This window comes from Amblyomma mixtum, chromosome 1, assembly GCF_055824585.1.
Source record: "Amblyomma mixtum isolate Tamu chromosome 1, ASM5582458v1, whole genome shotgun sequence".
NCBI classification, from domain to species: Eukaryota; Metazoa; Arthropoda; class Arachnida; order Ixodida; family Ixodidae; genus Amblyomma; species Amblyomma mixtum.
The window spans coordinates 179,907,841-179,929,335 of NC_143012.1; the positions used below are offsets into that span (position 1 = coordinate 179,907,841).

Genomic DNA, 21,495 nt, shown 5'->3' on the forward strand with positions numbered 1-21,495 from the left:
CGGAGGGCTCCGTAAATTTCGACCACGTAGTGTTCTTTAACATCCACTGATATCACACACTACACGCGCCTCTAGCATTTCACCTCCATCGAAATGCGACCACCGCGGCCGGGATTGAACCTGCGCCTTTCGGGCCAGCAGCCCAGCGCCACAACCACTGAGCCACCGCGGCAGTGAAAGCTCGAGTGAAAATGAACAAGCCCTTACTCACATGCTATTGCTTTCTTCTCCACAGCAGAGCCGGGAAATTCAATTCTCTATACATTTCGCTACATACGCATCACGGGTGGCACATTGCACAATTAAGCTGTGGACTGTGGTCGGGAACTAAATTTTTGAGATACTGCAAAGGAATACGTTGTTATTCCTTCCGTTTTTTTTAGTCCCTCAATGACAATTCGGACTCAGCATGAAAGTGCTAAAACCATTCTCTGAGGCGGAGGCCAAAGGCTCGCTACATGCCTTGCTATAAAACTTTTTCTGAAAACCTTTAGCTAAAGGAACGGAGAAAAGGAGAACAAACTGAAGTTGGCCTGTGTCAATGGATTTCCCTGTTCTAATAAGAAAGACACTACTTTTTATTGAAAACAATTGGATGGAGTTATCCTCAGAGTCCCTTTTAACCTTGAAAGTTGCACAAGTTGGCGCACATTCAATACGTTTCACAGCATAAACAAGAAAATTAGGAGATTTAGACAGAGCTTTTCTGTGGTTCTCTCTCTCTACACCCCACCATTTTTTTATGCTATGACATGTAACGCAACCTTCAGCATTGCTGTGCTCTTTCATTGAACTCCCTCTAGCTTCTGATGAATATCCTGTCAATGAGCTCATGCTAGGCGCTTTTGTAAAGCAAGTGTTGAATGAGTCACCACAACTGGCCGTGACACAGACAGTTACTGGCTGCCAAAGCACTCCCTTCAGGGGGGCAAAAAACAAAGCTACAAGTACAGCATGTTGCAAGAATGCCCGAGAGATGGCGATACCTGTCTTTTACGCAAAAGGAAGAAATAGTTGTGAGTTAAGACGCTGAACAGGCATGAAAGAGCATGGCATACAGCATGAAACAGTAGTCCCACTTTAAGGGGGGGGGGGGGGGGGGGAGGCAATGAAATCTATTTTCGTTATTTATGCATGAAATGTATCCAGACAAGGACATGTATTTGTTAACCTGGTTTCAGAACTGCATTTTATATTAAGCTAGCTGGTATAGCTGTTGAGTAATTATAATTATCACCCTTGTAAAGTCATCCCAGGGTGTTAAATAATTAGAGAGAGTGCATAAGTTTGTACATCAGCACATTCACGAAGCCCTGTTCTGCGCAATTAAGCTGTTAGTTTTTTCAGGTGCCCAGCACTCATAGAAATAAAAAGTAAAATTTCAGCATGCCTATTAACATAGAAACGTTCCTTAGGAAAACAACTTTCAAAATCTTTTGCATGTGTATGTAGAAACATCGAGGGCTTTATTGCACTGCTCAACGTTTCAGGATTCATTAGCAAAAGACAGAATTAAGCAGTCCTTCTCATTCATGGATTCATAGATAGCAAGGAGTCCTCATTCAACTACTGGAACAGCGGTGCTGCAGTTAAGAGAAGCACCACTGCCTCCATCTGGTGGCTATTTCAAACACAGCCATCAGTGGGGCTCGCAAGGCATAGGTTGCGCTTCCCGAGCTCCCATAAGCCTCATTTTTACTTATTCGAGAGGCCGTCCATTTCTCCACTAATGGGTTGATGCGCAGCGCAATTGCATTAAATTTACTTGAATTAATTGAATTGCCACCAGTCGCGACATGGACAGACGGACGCCGGCTTTTCTTGGGAATGGGACCTCTACTGATGCTACTGCATAAAAAAAGCCTTTTTCTGAATTTCACTACCATTTCTTTTATCATGAGACAGATGAAGACCCAGGGGTTAGGAAAAAAAAATATAAATCGAGAAATAGAAAACTCTGACCAACTTGGCCATTGCCTGGTCCCTCCTTAAGTGAGGTCTGCCTAGTAACCATAGCTGCCTTTTCTTTTTTTTTAAAACCACCTACGATGGCATATTCAGGAGATACATTACTAATGGTTAGGTGCAGGTGGCTTGAGTGTAACACCAATGGAAGTGGAGAAGCTGGGGATGTTCCGAGAATCGTAACGCGCGAGTAAAGGAAACAGTAAAGTTCACAGGTTCTTCTTCTTCCTCGCACCAGAGGTGCCCCGCCAGAGACGGTTTCGCGATGACTTACGATGCAGGGATAAAAGGATTACTTGGAGATTTATACACAAATATTTACAGCATATACAAGTTCAGGCACTAGAGACAAATTAAAGGGCAAAGGACAAACAACAAAAAGGCGGAACTGGCTAATACTAGAGGAGGCCCCTACTCGGCGTAGCCGAAGATGCATAGCACCTGACCTTAGCTCAGAACCTTTTCTCTGGCGCCGCAGCCCGGTTTTAAAGACCTCAAGGCCCGGCCCACATTTGGTAGCACCCAATCATTCTACACTCTTCATATGATTGGCTAATCGAGAGCATGGCCAGCCCTCCAACTACCGTAGGGTAAATCACCCTCCCCACCACAAAATAAAAATAAAAACAAACACAAATACACATTCGTACCAGCACGTGCGCGAATCGGTACCGCGGGGCGGGGGGGACACCCGTACTTCCCGGCGCGTTCACGAGCGGCCGCGTTCCAAAAAAGGAAACGCTTCGCTTTGAGCGCTCCCAGCCGCGTTCCGATGACCCCGCATACACTACCGATCCCTTACAGAAACCGACATACAAGATATAGCTGATAAAATGCCCGCTTTACCATAGGCTTGGTTCTGCCTTTTGAAGCAAAGGGAGAGCAACAGAACGAGCTACATGCAGCACCGCTACCTACCGCATGAGTCAAGTTTGATGTGGAGTGGCCAGGGGCTTGTCTGGATCCATGGTCCACGCTGTTGTCCTCCTTGCAAGCTTCATCGTTGCCTGGATTGCCATTGGCAGTTTTGGGTGTCACGCTCCTCCTGGGACACCGCTGTTTCTTCTGCTGCCCAGCATCAGCAGAATGCAGTCCCTGCTCTTTCTGCTGGACCGGACCTTGAGTGGGTCCATCCCCGGAGGCTCCATCCCGGAGGCTGTCACTTCCAGACACGTGCCGCTTCCTGGAGGTTCTCCTCTTTGCTAATGACTTTGAAGACTCAGGATCTTCTGCAGGTTCTGCACTGGCCACCCCAGCGGGAGACGACTCCCTTTTGCGCTTTGTTGGCTTTCCCTTGAGCATACCTCTGCGACCCTGGGGTGGCTGCTGTTCTGGGCACTGCTCTTGACCACTGTCCTCTTGGTCCTGGTCACTGCATGGCTCTTTTTTGGGGCTCTTGAGTTCAGCTCTGCTTGAGTTCTCTGAACCCGACCCTCTGCCAGAACCAGATGAGCTTGCCATTGCATTGCCCGAGCTGTCCGCCTGAGCAGCCATTTCTTGAAGCTGCTGCACTTCCTGTGGAACGCAGCTGTGCCCGTCTGTTCCTGTTGGTTGTTGACTAGTGCTGCCACCTACAGTGGTAGTGTCTTCACCAGGCTTCTCCAGGTTGTCACTTGGCCCCTGAGACTCTGTGCCCTGGCATCCGCCGCTAGTGAGAACAATCATGGATATCTGCTCTAGCAGGTGTTCGCCTCCAGCACCAGGCAGTGGTGCATGAGGGTTGATGGCAGGTGACGTACGCTGTTGTGGCAAAGAACTTGGCCTGAACCGCAACTGAAATCGCCTCGGCCGTTGCCGCCTTGCTGTGGGCCGGGCAACAACCCTCTTTGTGAATGGGCGCATCGGTGGCGACTTCGAACCCAGCTTCAGCTCGACTGTAAACTGGACAGTCGGTCTGTCACAAGGACATGCACTTGAAGTTTTCCGTGACTGCTGCACTGTGCGGCATGTGACATTGCAAGCTAGCCTTTTTAGCTGCTGTGCCCCATCCGAGACGACCAACTGCACAGGAATCTGGGCGCATGTGGAGGCCGCCACGCGACGGCCTCCACTAACCACTAAAAAATGACCGGCCGCATTGTGATCCTCAGAGTCACCCAGTTCCTGAGATTCATCAGCTAAAGCTGCCCCTGTGCTTCTGGCATCTTCCTCGGGAATAGACTCTACTATGTGCAATGCCTCACAGCTTGAGGCAGAGTCAGCATCGTCCATGAAAATGTCCCCGTCATCCCGTACACAAGGAGGCACCACCAAGGGGACCTCGGCAGACTTGGCAATGCCATGTGGCGCATCGTCCACATCCATTGCTTCCTCCTCTCCATTCTCTCGGTCTCCAAGAGTCTCAGTACGACATCTGTCAAAGGCAATGCGCTTCAAGGCTTCAGTGGCTAGCGGTGAAGCGGGCTCCTTGCTGAGTGAAGGCTCATCCTTGCAAGGCACAACATCCCCAGGTGCTGCTTCCAGGCACCGGTCTGGCGGTTTCTTGACGTCCAAGCTGCCCTGTAGTGAGGTTGGTGATGGCTCACTTTCAGCTCGCTCTGGACTTGGCTCGCATTCACCGTGAGTCACTACACCTCGAAGAGGAACTGCTACGCAGGGGCCTGCCTCTTCGGAACTACCGTTATGTTCTGCACCCTCTGGTAAAGAAACAACCTGTGATTCTTGAACAACCTTGGTAGACTGAACCACTTCTTTGTGCATTAGAAGACTAGGTAGCCTGACTGTTTTCTCTTTGTCATGGAAGGGCACACCTTCAGGCATTGAGAGCAGAAGACCGGGAGCTGTCCCAAGGGGCCTATTGACAGAGCCTTCACTTTCTTCCTTCTTCTGAGTGGAAAGTTCAGTGGCAGGTGCTTCAGGAAGTGTGCCAAGTTCTACTGGCAGGACCTTACTAGTTCGTCCCTCGAATGGTTTATAAGTCCCTGCAGATGAGCGGAGTGCATGACCGCCGCAAGTACTGTCAGAAGGAGCGACCGGAGATGCAACTGCAGCATCCAGTGACGGCACTAAAACATGCATAGGATGCTGCTGACTAGAAACAATGAAGGTGTTGCCATCCTCAATGCTCTGCTGCAGAATTTGAGCTCCACCGGGCAGAACGGGTGATTCCACAGGAACTTCCCCAGAGCGAATACCACAAGGGTACGCTTTCACAGTTGCAGAGTCAGACTCATTATTCAAAGCTGAAGAATCAGGAAGGCAAGAGTCTTCAACCACCGTCGAAACTGGTTGCTCTTCAGTCAGGCTTGGTCTTCTGCAGTCAGGTTCGATCGCTTCAAGCGGAGAGGAGGAGGGCTGGGGTGCCTCAGCCTCAGATGCCTCTGCACCTTGCTCACGGCAATGTGGCTCAGGGACCTCGGCTTCCTGAACTGGCACTCCTGCACCTGAAAATGTGGGAGAAGAAGGCAATGTGCCTCCGAGGCTTCCAGCTGTGGGACACTGTGCATCAATAGCTGGCGAAAGCAGCTTGCCGTCATTATCCTCGGAGCTGGCAGAAGCATCGTCACCAAATGGGCCACCATACAACAGTCCCGGTGCTCCAACTCCCTGCTGCACACGCCTTTCTGAAGGCAGCTGCTGTTGAGCAATCTCTTCATTTGAACTTTGCACAATGACAGGTCCAGTAGCATTAGCCGGTTCATTTGTACTTTCTTCGAGTGCCTGGTTGTTTAACTGCACCGCTCCTACTTCTGATATCAAATGTTCCTTTCCAGATGTCAAGTCACCTCCGTCGGGAAGGGGTGCAGCAGACTGCAAACCGGCTACTTCAGAACCTTGTTCTTGCTGTGCACAATATAATGGCACTGCCTCAGTTTGTCCTCTTGTTTCCACGACCCTAGCTCCTCCACCTTGCTGCACTGTGCCCTCAGAGGAACCACCAGAGGACTCACTCGAAGCACTTCTATCTTCCACAGTGTGATGCATCACGCAATCCCTTGCCTCTGAGGTGTCAGTAGAGGCACCGTCCTGAGCAATGTCCATTTGAGGAACAACCTGGTCTGTTGAGCTGTCTTCTTCCCTGATGTGTTTCTGGTAAGCAGAACACGTGCCTTCAAACTGCACCACAGACTGATCTTCAACATCGTGGCTCTGGCTGTCAGAATGACAAAAGTCCATTCCTTCAACCTGCTGAGTACGCTCCTGTGGTTGCTCAACACCACTGCCCTGGCCCAGTGCCTGTTCTGGCACCTCTTGTTGAGGGCCCAGCGCCTGTTCTGGCACCTCTTGTTGAGGACCCAGTGCCTGCTCTGGCACCTCTTGCTGAGGACCCAGCGCATGCTCTGGCACCTCTTGTTGAGGACCCAGCGCCTGCTCTGGTACCTCTTGTTGAGGACCCAGTGCGTGCTCTGGCACCTCTTGTTGAGAACCCAGCGCCTGTTCTGGCACCTCTTGTTGAGGAACGTTGTGAAGCTGGAGCTCTTGAAGGTCACGCCGCTCACTTCCTTCGCACTCAAAGCCCTCCGGCACCTGGTCCTGCTGGTCAACCGTTACGTCAGAAGGAGCAATCTCCGAACTACCAACTTGGGGCATATCAACGTCTGCCGCTGCATCAGAACCTTCTGGGTCCACCTCCTCATGAGAAAGGACTTCCTGCTGAAGGCAATTCTGCCTGCCACCTTCAAGGCCAATGTTTTGCCTCAACAAGTCCTGGTCTTTAACTTCTTGCTGAGCAAAAGTTGGAGGCGTCGGTTCTTTGGAAGTACTAGCCAGTGGCATGCCATCTTCATCAGCAGTGCTCTCTCGGCCAGTGGCCAGTTCAATTTCTTGCACGTCATGCTGCTCTCTTTCTTGGATGACAGTGCCTTTTTCGCAATGATCCTGTTCCATTGCTTCCTGCTCAGCGAAATGCTGTGGCACCACTTCAGGAACGCTGCCAACCAAGCCCACGCCAGATTCATCGTGCGTAGCTGGCACTTCAGTGTGGCTGTCGCATTCACTGTGAGCGCCCAGCACGGGCTGCTGTGATGTGTCCTCTGTGTGGCCAGGAGTGGAAGGAACAATCTGTTCACTCAGTTCCTGTTCTGGCACTACTTTAGGCGACGAAGCCGACGGCGTTCCTGCTGGTGTTGCTACCAGTCCACTTTGAAGCACTGGTACTTGTGCCAGTGTGAGCAGTGGAGCTGCAAGTGCCACTTTAGCATCATCCTCTCCAGCATGAGATTTTGCCATGGACTCTTGCTCCTGACTTTGCGGCAGTGCAACTTCCGCACTGTACGTTGCCCTTCCTTCCTCTGTTGGCTGTTTAGCAGGTGTCTCGTGCCTTTCAGTCGCTGGAGCAGCCGTCATATCAGCTTCAACTTGGCACAACTCAGCCTGCTGCTCCTGCAGCTGTTGCAAAGGTTGCACAAAGTTCTCAGGCAGAGTTCCTTGCACTGCAGCCACAGGTGGTGTCATGTTTGTTTCCTGTGCAGATGAATGTGGCAGTAGCTCCTGTTGTTGGCTCTGAGTTTGCACAACCTCAGCTACATTGCACCTTGCCAAGTCCTGGTTCACTGGCTTTTCAGGCGGTAGTTGTTGCACTTTGGTCTCTTGAACAGCTCTCCCTTCAACCTGAGACTGCCGCTTGTCTGCATTTTGTTCCTCGAAATGTTTCTCTGAAAGGGACATGTAGCTTTCTTGGGGCCTTTCTTGAGTAGGTACATGCACTGCTGGTGCCAGGGCATTGTCACTTTGGGTCTCAAGGTGTGCCATCAACTCCTGACCTTGAACCTGTGCCTTAATGCCCTCACTGGTACCAATGACTTGTGGTCCCTGCTCCGTTGACAAAACTGGCAGCTCCATCTCCATCTCTTGGTCAGCTGCCTTTTGAGCCCCGATCACCTGAATGTTACTTTGTGAAGGCAGCTGCTGTAAAGGTTGTGGTTGAACAGATGATTGTGGGACCTGCAACACTTGGTCTGAAGACTGCTGTACTATTGCCTGTGCTGCCACAGGCTGTTGGGTCTCAGGCTGCTGGGCCACGGACTGCTGGACCTCGGGCAACTCGGCTACAGGCTGTTGGGCCTGGGGCTGTTGGGCCTGGGGTTGTTGGACCTCGGGCCGTTGAGTCATGGGCTGCTGGGCCTGGGGCTGCTGGCCCTGGGGCTGTTGGGTCAAGGGCTGCTGACTCTCGGGTTGCTGGGCCATGGGCTGCTGGGTCACGGGCTGCTGGGTAACGAGCTGCTGGGTCACGGGCTGCTGGGTCACGGGCTGTTGGGTCACGAGCTGTTGGGTCACGAGCTGTTGGGTCACGAGCTGTTGGGTCACGAGCTGTTGGGTCACGAGCTGTTGGGCCTGGGGCTGTTGGGCCTGGGGCTGTTCAGTCATGGGCTGCTGAGCCTCGGGCAGCTGGGCCACAGGTTGTTGGACTTCGGGCTGCTGGGCCATGGGCTGTTGGGTCATGGGCTGCTGAGCCTCGGGCTGCTGGGCCAAAGGCTGCTGAGCCTCGGGCTGTTGGGTCACGGGCTGCTGAGCCTCGGGCTGTTGGGTCATGGGCTGCTGAGCCTCAGGCAGCTGGGCCACAGGCTGTTGGGCCACAGGCTGTTGAGCCACATGCAAGGGAAGCTGAGGTAGCGACTGGTTGAATGCAGGCTGTGAGGCAACTGTTTGCTCAACCAATGGCTTTTGAATCTGCTGACTTGCTAATGCTTGCAACAGGACTTGGCCAGCCAGTGGTTGTTGTACCGGCAGTGGCTGACCCTCAGTCACTTGAAGAGGCACTAGCAACTGCTCAGTAACACCCTGTTGAGACTGCACGGCCTGCACCATCATGGGCTGCTGAAGCGCTGCAATCTGAATCGCCTGGGTTGAAGCCTGTCCATTCGTTACGACCGACGCTGTCAAGACCTGGTCCGCCGACATCTGGACGGTCATAGGCATGGAAGCACCCGTGGGCTGCTGCTGTTGGACTGTAGGCAGTGCTGTCTTTTGGATGGTCAGCAGCTGGGCTGTTTGTTGCTGCAGGGATCCAGACTGCCCTATGGCTTGCTGCACCGTGGATGTGGGCAGCAGCATTGCCTGTGAGATGGGCACAACCAGCTGCTGAGCCATGCCGGGCTGCTGCGCCAGCTGCAGTGGGAGCTGCTGCAGGACAAGCTGTTGGCCAGGCTGCAACCCGAGCAGTGATTGCTCAAGCAGACGCTGAATGGGCACTGCAGCTGCTGCCTGCGATCCGTCGGATGTCGGAAATGTGGTCACCATCACCTGCTGCATTGGACAGGAGTCCTGAGCGGATGACACAACAGCTGCCTGCTCAAGCATGGGCACTGCGCTAGCTGCCACAGCCACCGACTGTTGAACTTTGGATGGGAGTTCTGTGACTGGCTGCTGAGTGACTGGTATCTGCTGCTGCACCACTGACTGTGATGCTGCAGTCTCCACTGTGGATGGAGGTTCTACTTCAGCAGGCAATTTTTGTTGGGTGTCTGGCACCATCTGGCCTGGTGTCATCTGCTGCTGTGGCAATGCTGGTTGCTGCATTGTTGGGTCCTGTGGCATCGGTTGAGCAGAAGGCAGCTGCTGTGGCACCGGTGGTTGAGGGCTCGGTCTTGTGATCACTGCCTGCTGCACGGTTGGCACTTCCTTGATAGATTCAGTCTGCCGGAGTGCTGACGGCGGGGAACTATCATCCTCTTCGTCAGATGATGAGGCGCGGCTCGAACAGACAATGCTGACAGCCAGCGGCTTTCCAGGCCCCTTCGTGACTGCAGGTGACAGCAACCGGGTCCTCTTCAAGATGGCTGGAGGAGCAATGGCACCAACAGGAAGCTCAGGGCGAACAGGCGGAGGCGGCTGGGGGGGCGGCGCGGGCAGGTCATCAGTCTGGCAAGAACTGTCCTTGCGCCTTCCAAAGAAGCGGTCCACCTCAGCAGGCTGCAAGAAGCAGAGAAAGTCATTTAACAGCGTGCCTCATGCTTGTTGCTGCTATGAACTAGTTCAAAGGAATAAAGAAAAAAATTTCCGCATGTTGGAAAGCTCCACTGCAGGGAATCACAACTCCGTTCAAAACTGGAGTTGAAGCTAGTGAGCTTGACTACTGAGCCAGAGGACTTGGGTTGAAGCTCAACTGCAGTGGCCATGTTTCAATGGAGGTGAAACGTAAAAGGCGCCCAAATACTGTGTTATGTCGCCACACGTTAAAGATCCCCCGGTGGTCTAAATTATTCTGGAGCCCTCGACTACAGCGTCCCTCGTAGCTCATGTGTTGCTTCAGGACGTTAAACCCCGCAATTAACAATTTATGCCCGTAGTAAATGAACAGCCCCTGAAGCCCCTCCTAACATTTTGCTTCTTCAAAAAAGTGAGCATTTAAAAAAAATCTTCCTGCACACTCCTTCCCTCCAATACTTGCATTTACTAGACACATGCCTTATGATATAATAAGAGCGACCAATAATGAACAAAGCACACTCAGAATTTGCTGTATATGCATGAAACTTATAACCAGGACTGCTAAATCAGCGAGTTGCTTGACTTCCATTATAAAAGTGCAATACAGAGCAACAAAGCACAAAAGACAGAACACAGAGATGTAATAACACAGCTCCGAACCACAACTAAGACTAAAAGGAAGCCTAGAAAGCCTTCTATTGAGCTTTGCTAACACAGTAAACTCCATTAAGACAAACTGGAAGGGACCATGAAAATATGTTTGTCTTATGAGAAGCGTGTCTTAACAGAAGTGCCTTCAATAAAGATATGTGAGCCTGCTAGGTGTGTCTAAATGTATTTTACACAAACACAATGAATACAATGGCCTCTAAGTCAGAGACTATTGCAGAAAGAATGTTTATTGTACTATAGGCGAAGGAAGCTTAAGAGTGAGAGCGTGCGACAGCTCACATTATACTACTCGAAAACAACATCATTCTAGTTTGCTTTCATCACAGCCTCCGTTCCTATCTCTCTTCCGGTGTGACCGATATTCGTCTCCTCGTTCTGATTTTTGCTTTCCCTCTGGCTCAAGCATTCCAAAGCTGCCCAGCTGGGCAGCCGTGCGTCTCTCTTGAATCACTGCTGCAGCATGGCTGTCGATAATTCTACAAGCAGGTGTACCCCGTGCCTTTCTATCCGCCGCAGGCAATGTGCACGTGCCAACGGTATCTCATCATCTCTGTTTTGCGATAACGTCTGTTGCAACGCAGTGTCAGATGAGCATCTGGCTCGCCACTGTTTAAACCCTACGTTAACAAGCGGATGTGTACTCGCCACCTATGCACCTTTTGATCCGCCGAAGGCAACATGGGGCATGTGCCATGCGAGCGAATGCCCATAAGACAGCTTCCCTGCATTTTTGTGTGATGGTATGTAGGCGCTATCTCGTGGAGTTGCACTTTCTTGCATAAAAGCATTGTACTATTATTTTTTCTTTTCTCGACAGTGCAGTGCAGAGCATCATTTTGATGGGTCACAGCGGTTCGCAGTCGTTGCAAAAGCTTCTCTTAACCGAAGGACACATGCTGCCATGGTGCCTCGGTGGCAACGGTGCTTAGCTGCAGACCTGAAGGCAGAGGTTCGATCGAAACTGCGACGGTGGCACTTTCATGGACGCAAAATGCTACAGACCAGTGTACGGTATAATGTCAGTGCACATTAATTATCCAAACCAACTAGCCCGCAAGAATGTTCCACTGTTATAAGTGACATGGATGTAACAGACAATCTGAAATAAGAATCACTTGTCACTCACTTGGCTGTCCGCCCCATCTCTCCCATTAAGAGGACCTCTTTTGTAAAGGACATCAGTGCAGATAACATAATAAAGGAAAAGTAATGTTTGAATTTTCATCAAGAATCTCGCGTATAAAAGATAATAATTTACACATTTACCCGTGTAATGAACTCACTCCCATTAAGAGCCCCCTGCCCCACACACACACTTTTGTGATTGAGAATTAGCGTTTTTTTTTTAAAGTTCACTTTTCTTGGGGCGTTCCTCAGTTTCGTGCTGTCCGCAACACAGACCTTGGCAGAGCGCCACCGATAACCTCACAGCATATTTATCTTTTGACAAGCCCTCCTGTGGCAGTGGCGACGAGCTTGGCAGAGCGCCAAGACGCTGTGTGCCCTGGACAGAAGCACAGAGACACAGATTTCACACAATCCCTTTCTCAATGACAGAGGCCTGACGGCGGTGGCTTGCTCTGAGTGCTGCTGTGCCCGGTTGCACCAGAGTACGCTTAGAAAGTCAGCCGGCACTCGAGCACGGGGAAGAGCATATAGCAGTTTATAAACCAGAAAACCGTAAGACATCTATCTCTACACTGAAATGCTATGAAGGGAGCAGGACTTTCAGACCCCCCAAGGGATTTGGCGAGCTCGAGAGTGGGGGAGAAAATGCCTAACCCCTTTCACACCACAGCAAACGCTTGAACATTCGCATTACACACCCGTAACTGTTCAGAGAGTTTTTTTTAACCTCGCGTAAAAACCACGCACCTGATCTTCAGGGCCGCGGTGTTCAGCATCTTTGCTTTCTCTTGTTGCAATTGGCCGGCACCGCTGACTACACAAAATTTTCAGATAGTGCTGAGATACAGCATACATGCTAAACACTTGCAACACGAACGTGGGTGACTGAGTGCTTTGTTGATGGATGGATGGACGGGTGGACGTACAATATAAATTGTGACTCACAAAAAAATCTGCTGAATTTTTTTTCCCCCATGTAGTGAACGCTCCCTATAACTGATGTCAACTTTTCTGAGAAAAAAAAGTGGGCTCATTACACGAGTAAAAACATAACTTGTGGGGTTTCTTTTTCACTCCATGGATGCAGTGCCATAGCTCACAAACCACCCCAGCATCCATCTCTTTGCTCTAATCCATCTCTTTGCACTAATCTCTTTGCTTTTATTGCATGGATCCATAACTAGCCTTTGGCTAAGGATCCAAACAGTGATGTTATGTACTATGCTGAAGAAATGATAATAAAAAGAATTGAATTGAATTGAATGCGCCTGGAAGAAGGCAGTAAATGATCGCTTCCATGAAATTTGTTAAGAGTAAAAACTACCATAGAATGGGCCAGCTAGATATAAAACATCGACGATGGCACAGTAATTGCAATTGCTGCTTGAAGAATGGCTTCTAATCTGCAGGCAGGGTACAGGCACGAGTGTGGAGACGTCTGCACGCACCTAGAATGATGGGAGCGCACAGCTGTGCTGCTTGGAAACTCGAAAAACAGGCCATCAGTCAGCAGTTTGCGCGGCCTGAGGTTTCGCTGCGAGCCAGAGTGCAAGCCTCCACCAGCAAGCTGCAGTGCGCGGCTCATATATCGCACTGGCTTTCATAAATTCGATCATGACAAGACCACAGTATCCGGACAAATTATCTGATGAGCTATTTCAAAGTGCCAGGAGAGCAATACAAAGGTCCTGTTTGCTTTCTTCTTCTCCGTCATTTATCGCGTGGACCAATCCCATTCCGACACTGCTTGGCCTGACCTCATGCGAAATTGCACAAGTGGGTTTTCCCACATGTGACACTGATTAGAACAAGATGGCTGACCATCAGCTTCGAGTAATCAGGGAGCAGGGGCGGCAGAGCATGCCGGCTACGCAAGGCAAACAGTCAGTTTCCCGGGACAACAGTGGCGGGCAGACTGAGGGGGGGAACATGCGGGCAAAAGGAAACGCCTCTGTGGCCGGTCTACCAGCGGCGGTGCAACCGCACATGCTCTCCTCTAGGTCAGCCATGGTGCCCCGCCTCTCCCACTCTCCCCACCCCCTCGCAGCTGCGGCGCAGGTGGTAGCAGTAAAGCTATCAGCGCGATGGCAAACAACAGTTTCTCCGCATTCATGACTTTGAGTAATGGGGTTTGCTGCAAACACTATCAAGATGGTTCCACTTATATTTATATTTCTTATTCTGGTTTCTATTCCGCACTGCCCTTTAGAATCTTCTCACAAAACCTGCATGTAACGAAAAGACCTGGACATCTTTCAATTTCGCTATAACCGGGTTTTTAACTGTAATCAAATCGATAAAGGCAGTTTCTCTTCCTATTGTACTCCAAAATTTCAAAATTCACACACCCCTAATCACAACCAAAAATTTGATTTTGTGCACCCCAGCCATTCAGCACAGATTATGAACTGCCGAAATTGTGGGAAAATACAGAACCAAGCCAGATGAAGATCTGAAATAGATTGAAAGGTGATTAATTAAACAAAAAAGCTATGGTTGATGTGGAGTAATTAGAGGCGAAAAGTCAATTAGCCGTCGAAATAGCCACGGACGTCAATACAGTCGAACCCCGCTACAACGAACGTCGCTTCAACGAAATTTTCGCTTCAACGAAATATTTCCAATTCCCCGTCAGCTCACTATACAAAGTAATGGAACAAATTTCTCTTCACAACGAATCATTTTTGGGGCGCGTTTCCGCTTCAACGAAATTTTTGCTATGCGAAGCTCGATTTAAAAATATATCTTACAATAAAACAAGCATATCGCCGCCCATCTATGTACTTCCATAGGCCCACGCTGCTTTGTTTCGCTAAACATTCGCTGGACCCAACTAATCCACTCACTGAAACGCACATGATCACCGCCATAGCTTGGTGTTGATGACTATCGGGCTGGCTGCCTTGCGACAAGGCGCGGGGGCAAGCTCCCGTTTTCTTCCAATCCAGAGCTGCAACCAATCCGTTGCCAAAGGACGCAGCAGCCTGGCAACAGCAGCGCGTTTGCCCTAGTTTTTTTCACTCGTGCTTGTGCTGCTAGTGCGCTGTAATGAATGCGAGCATGGCGACTTCATCTAGAAAGCGGAAGTTCCTCTCGCTTGAAGAGAAGGCACGGATTATCAGCGCGGCATCCAGTGGCAGGAAAAAGGGAGATGTTGCAGCGGACTTCGGCATCTCACAGAGCACGCTGTCAACGATCTTGAAGTCGAAAGACGCGATAGCGCAAGCTCTTTCTTCGGGGACATCCGCGAAGCGGAAAAAGCTGACGCAAGCGGCTCACGAGGACCTTGAGAAGGCTCTCTACACGTGGTTCCTCGACGTGCGCGCAAAGAAGATGCCGGTCAGCGGAAACATGTTGCAGCAAAAGGCACTTGGCTATGCCTGTATGCTGGGCATCAATGATTTCAAAGCCAGCTCAGGGTGGCTGACCCGTTTTAAGGCCAGGCATGAAATCGTCGCTAAAGTGCTGTGTGGGGAGTCGGCCTCATCAGACGCCGACGCTACATCTGCTTGGGCATCAGCTACTGTGCAAGAATTAATGGAGAAATATGCCACATCAGACATATACAATGCCGATGAAACGGGACTTTTCTTCGAGCTCCTCCCCTCCAAGACGCTTCACATGAAGGGCCAGCCATGCAGCGGAGGGAAGCATAGCAAAAAGCGTGTGACTGTGCTCCTGTGCTGCAACATGGACGAGTCTGACAAGCACTGCCCACTGGTGATAGGCAAAAGTGCGAAGCCGCGGTGCTTCAAAGGTGGCAAGAGCCTGCCCGTCAAATATGTTGCCAATAAGAAGTCTTGGATGACAAGGGCCGTTTTCAAAGAGTGGCTACCCGCTTTCGACTGTGACATGATGGCAAAGAAACGTAAGGTTTGTTTGCTCATCGACAATTGCTCAGCGCATAACGTTGAAGACGTTCAGCTTCAAAGCGTGGAAGTAAGATTCTTCCCGCCGAATTGCACGGCTTTAATCCAGCCGCTGGATCAAGGTACAGTCGACTCCCGATAATTCGAAGCCGCTTAATTGGAATTTTCGGTTAATTAGAAGTGAAGAGCTGGTCCCGTCAGTTTTGCATGTAACCCTATGGAAGAAATCGCTCGATAATTTGAAGTCCTCATCCAGTAATATTGTTTAATTGGAAGTTAATTTTCAGCCGGGATCCTCGAGGTGACCGTCATTCTTTGGTAGAGTGTGCAATTTTTCAAGTGCTACAACAGCTCCGTGCTCCGCGTTGGTGTCATCGCCATCGTAGCCGTCCGCAGCGCCGCCCTTCTTGGAGCGGTGCGATTATCCATAGCTACGGCTGCCGTGGCCTCGGCGATCGGCTCCGCCTCCCGCCGGAGCCGATCGCGGAGGCCACGCGGGTGTCATAGGCGCATGCAGCGCTGAATACTGGCAGTGGCGAGATAATGCGAGATTAGGCTTGCAGCGTGCACAGCGTATGTCGAGGCGTTTGTTGGCCGAGCGCTTTATTTGCGTGTGCGGTAGAGATGGGCAAAACGGCTCCGCTCACTGAAGTGAGCCGGCTCATTTGAGCGGCTCACCGGCTCACTTAAATCTGCAACAGTGAGCCGGATGTTTTGAGTGAGCCGTGCTTCTTTTGGGGAGAGGAATCCGGCTCTCTCTCTCGTTCACACTGAGCCGTGCCGGGAGCCGGGTCTTCAGGTGGTAGTGGTTTATTTTAAAAAATAAAAAAGTGAAGCAAAAAAGAGTTGCCGGCCGCGGCAATTGCTATCTTAAGCACCCGAGCTGGAGCCGGCGGAAATGGAAGAGAAAAGGAGAGGAGAGGGGAGCGACAGCAAGAAAGGACAGGGGCATAGAGTCGTTAATATTTAACGGCAGGGGAGAGCTTTGTACACTATTTGCGATTCCGCGCCATGGTGCGAGAAGGCAACTGCTCTCCTGCCCTTCCTGGCAAGGGTGGCATCCAACCCCTCACCTTCGGCTGTCTTTTGAACCGCTCTTTTTAGAGAACGAGTGAGCCGTGGCGCCGTACGTGGTTCAGTTAGTGAGCGGCGGTTCTTCTGGAGAGCCGGCTCTCTCTCGTTCAGTGAGCCGTAGCCAAAAGAGGTTTTCGCCTTAAAAACGCGGGTGCCAGCGGCAGTGCACACGCGGAAACAACTGAAGGCGAGGGGTTGGTTGCGAAGGAAGGGAATGCAGTTGATTTCTATGGCGCGCAAATCGCACCCTGGAGCAGACCCGGCTCTGACGGAACGGTTAGGCACGGTCAGCACGGCTCACTGAACGAGAGAGAACCGGTTCTCCAAAAGAACCGCCGCTCACTCGCTCTCCAAAAAAGAGCCGCTCAAAAGATCCGGCTCGCTCCTGAGCGACCCATCACTAGTGTGCGGGTTGCTCGTCGGCTAGGTTGTTCCACTGGTGCTCCTACGCTTCGGAATTGACCGTACACGTAGTCGCATCGTTGATAGCCATGGCAAACCGCGGATCTTATCGCACGCTCGACCTGGCAACGAAAGTCGAGATTTTGAAGGAAGTCGAGAAGGGAGGTGCCGCCAAACAAGACATCGCGCGGAAGTTCGGAATCAAGCCGAACACGCTCTCCAACTTCATCAAGAATAAGCGCACAATAATGGACGCATTTGAGAACGAGAAATTCAACACTTCTCGAAAGCGAATGCGCACCGGCGCTTACCCAGAGTTGGAGAAGGCTCTGCTGGTTTGGATTCGGGAGGCCCGGAACAACAAACTTCCTCTCAGCGGAGACATCGTTGCGACGAAAGCCCGAACGCTTGCAACAATGTTGGGGATCGACGACTTCGTTTCGTCAGATGGATGGCTGACGCGCTTCAAACATCGTCATGATCTCGTTTTTAAGAGCGTGTGCGGTGAAAAAGCGTCCGTTAACCAGGAAACATGCGCCACGTGGAAGGACGAAAAGCTGCGTGAATATCTCGGCGAGTACAAGCCAGAAGACATCTTTAATGCAGATGAGACTGCACTGTTCTATCGGCTCCTACCAGAGAAGACCCTGACATTCAAGGACGACGACTGTGCTGGGGGCAAACGAAGCAAGGAAAGGGTGTCGGTGCTGATCGCGGCTAATATGACTGGCACGGAACGGTGTCGCTTACTTGTGATCGGAAAAGCCGCCAAGCCGAGATGTTTTAAAGGCATAAAGACTCTACCTGTGGATTACGAGTCGAACAAGAAAGCGTGGATGACGGCCGAAATTTTCAAGAGCTGGATCACCAAATTGGACCGTAAGTTTGCTACTTCGAACCGCAAGGTGTTGCTCCTCGTGGATCACTGCAGTGCTCACGTGGATGTGCCAGCCTTGAGTGCAATACGCCTCGCATTTTTGCCTGCAAACACCACATCTGTATTGCAGCCAATGGACCAAGGCATCATAAAAAATGTTAAGGTCCTGTACAGGCGCCACCTCGTCGAGCGCATGATTTTGTGCATGGACACCGCCAAAAAATACGAGGTGAGCCTGCTCAGTGCCATCCACATGTTAGCGCGAGCATGGGATAATGTGAAGCAAGAAACTATCGCAAATTGCTTCAGGGCTTGCGGTTTTGTGGCAGCGTCTTCGGAGGATGTCTCAGCAATTTCATCCGAGGAGGTGTTAACAAGCGAGCTTGACGGCACTGATTTTGGTGATGCTCTAGGGGACGTCAATTTTGAAGAGTACATCGCCGTAGACAAGGCGGTCGAAACGTGCGGTGCACTGACGGATAAAGAAATTGTGGAGATGATTCGACCCCAGGAAGCGACCCAGGAAAGCGACGATGACGTTGAAGACGAGCCGCAACCTAAGGCTGCCGATGCAGCTGCGGGCCTTGCTCTCGTGGAGCGCTTCTTTGCCGCTGAAGACAACGCGGAAGAAGCGTTCCGCCACATCTACAGCCTGCAGAACTTGCTTTCAGCAGCGCGATTCTCCAAGAAGAAACAGAGGAAGATGACAGACTATTTTTCTTAGAGAAAATACTCGATTTCGCTACAGTCGCCGACTGTTTATTCGGACCTCACGGGGACCGCGGAAATGTCCGAATAAACAAATTCAGAAAAAAAAGAGAAAGAAATCGTTTATTTACAGTAAAAACTCGTTAATTCGACGCTGACGGGACCGCGAAAAATTGTCGAATTATCGAATGAACAACAAAAAACAATGTTTGCCGCAACAGGACGTATACCTTTATTTTGCAAGGAAATCTGTAATCACCGTCTGCTTTTTCGAGCGAATTTGAGCGACTACGATAGCTCTAACAGCTGCCAGGTGCTCCGCGGCACACGCGCCGTCAGGGATTTGTTCACAGAAGTCCTCCCGCACGGACAAGGCTTCTGCGGCTTCTTTCACCGTGCACTTCGGCATTTGGGACAACTGCTCACAATCGTAAATCGTCGTCGTTGTCAGCGCCTGTCACTTTAATTATTTCATCCTCGGTCAGCTGACAGGACACAAAGGCGAGGCGCGCAGGCCCTGCGCGCTATCCACCCGAAAGCAGCGCGGGGAGGAGGTGGGGAGGAGGTGAAGAGAGCGCGGCTCCCCGCTTATCTGTTTTTTCAGCCAGCCGCCGCGGGGACGGCGTTGTTGCTGGGACGCGCGTCTTATCTTTTCTCTTTATCTTTCCTCTGATCTTTTAACTCTCCTCTATCTGCACATGGCAGCGGTGGTGGCTCGGCTGAGCCAGTAGGCAATCCCTTGCAATTTCCTTTCACCCTTCTCTCAGTCGCAACAAAACAGCAACAACAAGCAGCGCAGTAAACACGCTGACAAAGCGCGCATTTACCAAAAAAGGCGCCGTAAATAACCGCGATCGTAGCGGCTGCTGCGACACAACAAAGCACAAAAAAAAAAAGACGCCAGCCGCTTCGGCCGCCGCTAACTCGCTTCCTCGGATGGATGGATGATAATATGACCATACGGATGGCCTATCAGCCGTACAGTAGCGCCGCTCATGGCAGTGATTTTTTCTTTTTGCTCTCGGCAAACCGGCTTGGCGGGCTGCGGAGTGAAGTCGAATTAACCGACGCACGGCAAAATTTGTTCGAATTAACGAGAGTTTCGCCCCATAGACTCCTATGTATAATTGTAGGGACCTCGCGCGCGCGTCGAATTATCCGATTTTCCGAATTAACGGGGGTCGAATTAACGAGCTTACATGCACTGGCTGATCCCGGGCTGGCGTTGCATGTCTCCTCGCCCAACGCCGCCTCTCCTCCTCCTCTTCTCCGTTCCTTCTTTCACCACCTCCTCTACTTGCCTCCTCCCCCACATCGTTTCGAGAGCCGTCGGGCCTCATCGCATCTGCACCGCTGCGTGCTACCACGGCGCTCTCGCGGGCTTGCTGCCGCCGGCCTGGTGTTGCATAAGTCAATGCTCACGCGCGCTTCAACGAAACATCTTGATACTGCTACTCGGGGTTCAACAGACCCCTTTCGATGACAAAACGCCGGCTGTAAGCCGCCCTAGGCTAATATCGCATCTCCAGCGCTGCGTCGTGCTACCACGGCACTCTCGCGGGCTTGCTGCCGGATAAACAAACAAAGCGGCTCCTGGATTGCCTTGAGATGGCTTACTAAGCTGCGGCCGGAACTGGTGGGGCGCGCCACCATGCGGCGCGCTACCGAACCACGCGGAAACGATGATGATGAGCGGGAATTTGCAGTAGCGCCACCTCGCGGGGCAGCAAGGAGGCTCAGTTCAAAACAAAAATGGCGTTGAGCGAAGTGAACCGCGCGTCGGTGAGCGTCGGTGCGGCAAGTGCTGCCGGTCGAGTTGGCTCAAGGAGTGTCCGAAAAATCAAACGAGAGGCTGCAAGATGTCCGAACTTTCGGCAGTTGTTATACATTACGGTCTATGGGAAGAGTGGCGGTGCCACGAAGCAGTCTGAATAATCGAGCATGTCCGAATTTTTGGAGTCCGAAAAATCAGTCGGCGACTATAATAAAGTGCTGTTTTTTGTGTTTTGTGCTTAATTGGAAGTTCGTTTAATTCGAAGTTTTTTGCGGTCCCCGTGAACTTCGTATTAACGGGAGTCGACTGTATTATCAATAGCGTTAAAAGCGCTTATCGACAGCGACTGATTCAGCGGCTGGTGTTAAACATCGACACCGGTCGGGCAATCAAAGTGGATTTGTACATGGCTGTACAGATGGTCTCAGCAGCGTGGACGGCAACCAGTCGCAGTATCATCTACAACTGTTTTGTGCACGCCGGCTTTCACTCCGAGGCTCAACTGGCAGCGAACTCCACGTCGGACGAGGAAGGCTGCAGTACAATTGCTCCACCCTCCACAGAGGCCAATGCGGCATGGGCAGCCCTTCAGGACTCCGGAGATGTGCCGGCCGATGTTCACATCGGCGACTACATCGCTGTTGACAGTGAAGTGCTAGCTCACGAGGAGCTGAGTGACGAAGCTATAATTGAGGGCGTTCGCCACAACGACGCATCATCGGATGATGACAGCGACGCGGAGGATTTAGCACCACCACCTGCAATAAAAGTGATGGATGCTTTTGATGTGATCCGCAGATTTTTCGGCGCTCACGATGACGACGTCGCGATGCAACTGTTCACCGAGTGCGAAAGCCGCGCCACTGCACTCGTGGCAAAAAAAAAGAAGCAGAAGAAGCTGACCGACTTCTTTGGAAATAAATGATGTTTTGGGACTATGTGGTCCAACCTGACAGTGTTTATGGGGCCTCAACGAAATTTCGCTTTAACGAAATTTTTCGCGCGCCCCGTCAGTTTCGTTGTAGCGAGGTTCAACTGTATATTGGGTTGACGTCAAAACAGCCTCGGACATTGAAGTCGCATAAAATGACAAAGCAAAGAGAGGCAAAGAGTCCCATGTGAAGCCAAGAGAAGCGACAAGTGTGGAACAGGCGTCG

The 21,495-nt window shown here is 51.2% G+C and overlaps 1 protein-coding gene across 5 annotated transcripts in view; it reads right to left on the reverse strand.

Annotated features, from left to right (window-relative positions):
- LOC149370118 (uncharacterized) overlaps positions 1–21,495 on the reverse strand; it is a 144,602-nt gene that overhangs the window by 90,433 nt on the left and 32,674 nt on the right. For all 5 annotated transcript variants that reach the window (XM_089560123.1, XM_089560115.1, XM_089560128.1 and 2 more), the window contains exon 9: positions 2,884–9,816. In XM_089560123.1, coding sequence (XP_089416249.1) covers positions 2,884–9,816 — 6,933 coding nt within the window. The remainder of the gene's footprint in view (positions 1–2,883; positions 9,817–21,495) is intronic.